The sequence below is a fragment of the Nerophis lumbriciformis genome, linkage group LG03, assembly GCF_033978685.3.
Source record: "Nerophis lumbriciformis linkage group LG03, RoL_Nlum_v2.1, whole genome shotgun sequence".
Taxonomy (NCBI): Eukaryota; Metazoa; Chordata; class Actinopteri; order Syngnathiformes; family Syngnathidae; genus Nerophis; species Nerophis lumbriciformis.
In genome coordinates this window covers 72,346,261-72,348,251 of record NC_084550.2, presented here as the reverse complement: position 1 = coordinate 72,348,251, position 1,991 = coordinate 72,346,261, and the positions used below count along the sequence as shown (strand labels likewise).

At 47.0% G+C, this 1,991-nt stretch overlaps 1 protein-coding gene across 1 annotated transcript; it reads left to right on the top strand.

The window, feature by feature from the left end:
* The first annotated feature begins 272 nt into the window (after positions 1-272).
* On the top strand, positions 273-1,411 carry LOC133577175 (induced myeloid leukemia cell differentiation protein Mcl-1 homolog). The gene is made up of 2 exons (XM_061930803.2): positions 273-538; positions 642-1,411. Exons 1-2 carry the CDS (start codon positions 290-292, stop codon positions 849-851), a joined length of 459 nt encoding a protein of 152 aa, XP_061786787.2. The 5' UTR covers positions 273-289; the 3' UTR covers positions 852-1,411.
* Positions 1,412-1,991: the final 580 nt, after the last annotated feature.

Here is a 1,991-nt window from a genome sequence, read left to right as displayed (position 1 = left end):
TGGGTAAATGTGGAAGTAGTGTCAAAGCGCTTTGAGTACCTTGAAGGTAGAAAAGCGCTATACAAGTACAACCCATTTATCATTTATTTATTATCTGATACCGGCAGAAACCCAGATATAGTTTTAAACATGTATTTGATCAACTGTCAAATTAATACAGGATGTGATTTAACAATTACCTTTTAAAACAAAAAATACCACAAGCGAAAACAAAGGAGTGGAGATGTAACATACATGTCAAATGTGAATTTCAGTAAATGACACCCTTTATTTATTTATTTTTCAAGGTATGCTCAAAACTCTTTGTCTGGACCAGAAAGGGGACAACATGGACTTTGTGGGTTCAGTAGCAAAGAGCCTCTTCTCAGATGGGACCACAAACTGGGGCCGCATTGCCAGTCTGGTGGCGTTCGGGGCGGTGCTGTCCCAGTACCTGAAGAACAAGGACAGGGGACACTGTGTGCCCCTGGTGGCCCAGGAGATCTCTTCGTTCCTGCTGGAACACCAACGAAACTGGCTAGTGAAAAACAATTCATGGGTGAGTGAGTCACAGCCAGGCATTGTGTAACGCCTGCGAAGGCTACGTGTCACACAGACGCTGCTCCTCAGGACTCCAGACTAACTGATTACTTTTCCCGCAGGATGGTTTTGTAGAGTTCTTTCAGGAAGCTGACCCAGAGTCCGCAGTGAGGAAAACGCTTATGGCCGTTGTCGGCATCGGGGCGACACTGGCCCTGTTGATCAGGGGAATTTGTCGTACTCTTAAAAAGCCTGATTTTGACGTGAACAACGTTGATGCTGGATACATGGAAGAACCTCCACGATGCCCTCAGACTTACACATGGAAATGAAGGCTGAGCCGCAGTATAGTTCAATATTTTTGGTTTTCAAACCTGCGGCCAAAGCATTTTCGTCATGGACACTTTACCTTTTCGAGCAGTTGAGATCTATTTAATTTATAAATAGATTTATTTTTCTAAGATATCAAGTGTGTTTCTATGCAAATTTGAAAAAAGCATTTGGTCTGATCAGCGCCGTGTTGTATGACTTTGAAGATAGCGACATATTCCACGCGCAGCAACCACGAATCCGATTTCCATAAGTCTCATTCCCGACCGCCCGGCGATCCATCCCCGGGAGCGGAACAAGGCACGCTTGCATCCGCGTGGCACGACGATCCCTCCAAGTGGGCTCGGCGCCACGGAGCGACTCCCACAGAACTTTGGGACGTATCGGGGCTTGCAAGCTCCCCAGATCCAGGATTCACTCCCAAGGATGGAGTTGGGGAGCAAAGTGCAAAATAGTGCGGGACAGTGCGAAGATGATGCTCTTTCGGTGAGGGCGGCATCCAGCTGTGAGCTGCCAAGAGTTGTGTAGATAATGTTGGAATTATTAGTTAATAAACTATTCACTTGAATTATTTTAGTCACTGTCTTTGTTGGGGAACTTACTGCAAATGCAGAAGGTTTTTTTTTTTTTGTTCACCCACTTCCTCCCTACTTCCTGTTTATATCAATCAATCAATCAATCAATCTTTATTTATATAGCCCTAAATCACAAGTGTCTCAAAGGGCTGCACAAGCCACAACGACATCCTCGGTACAAAGCCCACATAAGGGCAAGGAAAAACTCACCCCAGTGGGACGTCGATGTGAATGACTATGAGAAACCTTGGAGAGGACCACATATGTGGGTAACCCCCCCCTCTAGGGGAGACTGAAAGCAATGGATGTCTAGTGGGTCTGACATAATATTGTGAGAGTCCAGTCCATAGTGGATCCAACATAATAGTAAGAGTCCAGTCCATAGTGGATCCAACATAATAGTAAGAGTCCAGTCCATAGTGGGGCCAGCAGGACACCATCCCGAGCGGAGACGGGTCAGCAGCGCAGAGATGTTCCCAGCCGATGCACAGGTGAGCGGTCCACCCCGGGTCCCGACTCTGGACAGCCAGCACTTCATCCATGGCCACCGGACCTGTGCCCCCCCCT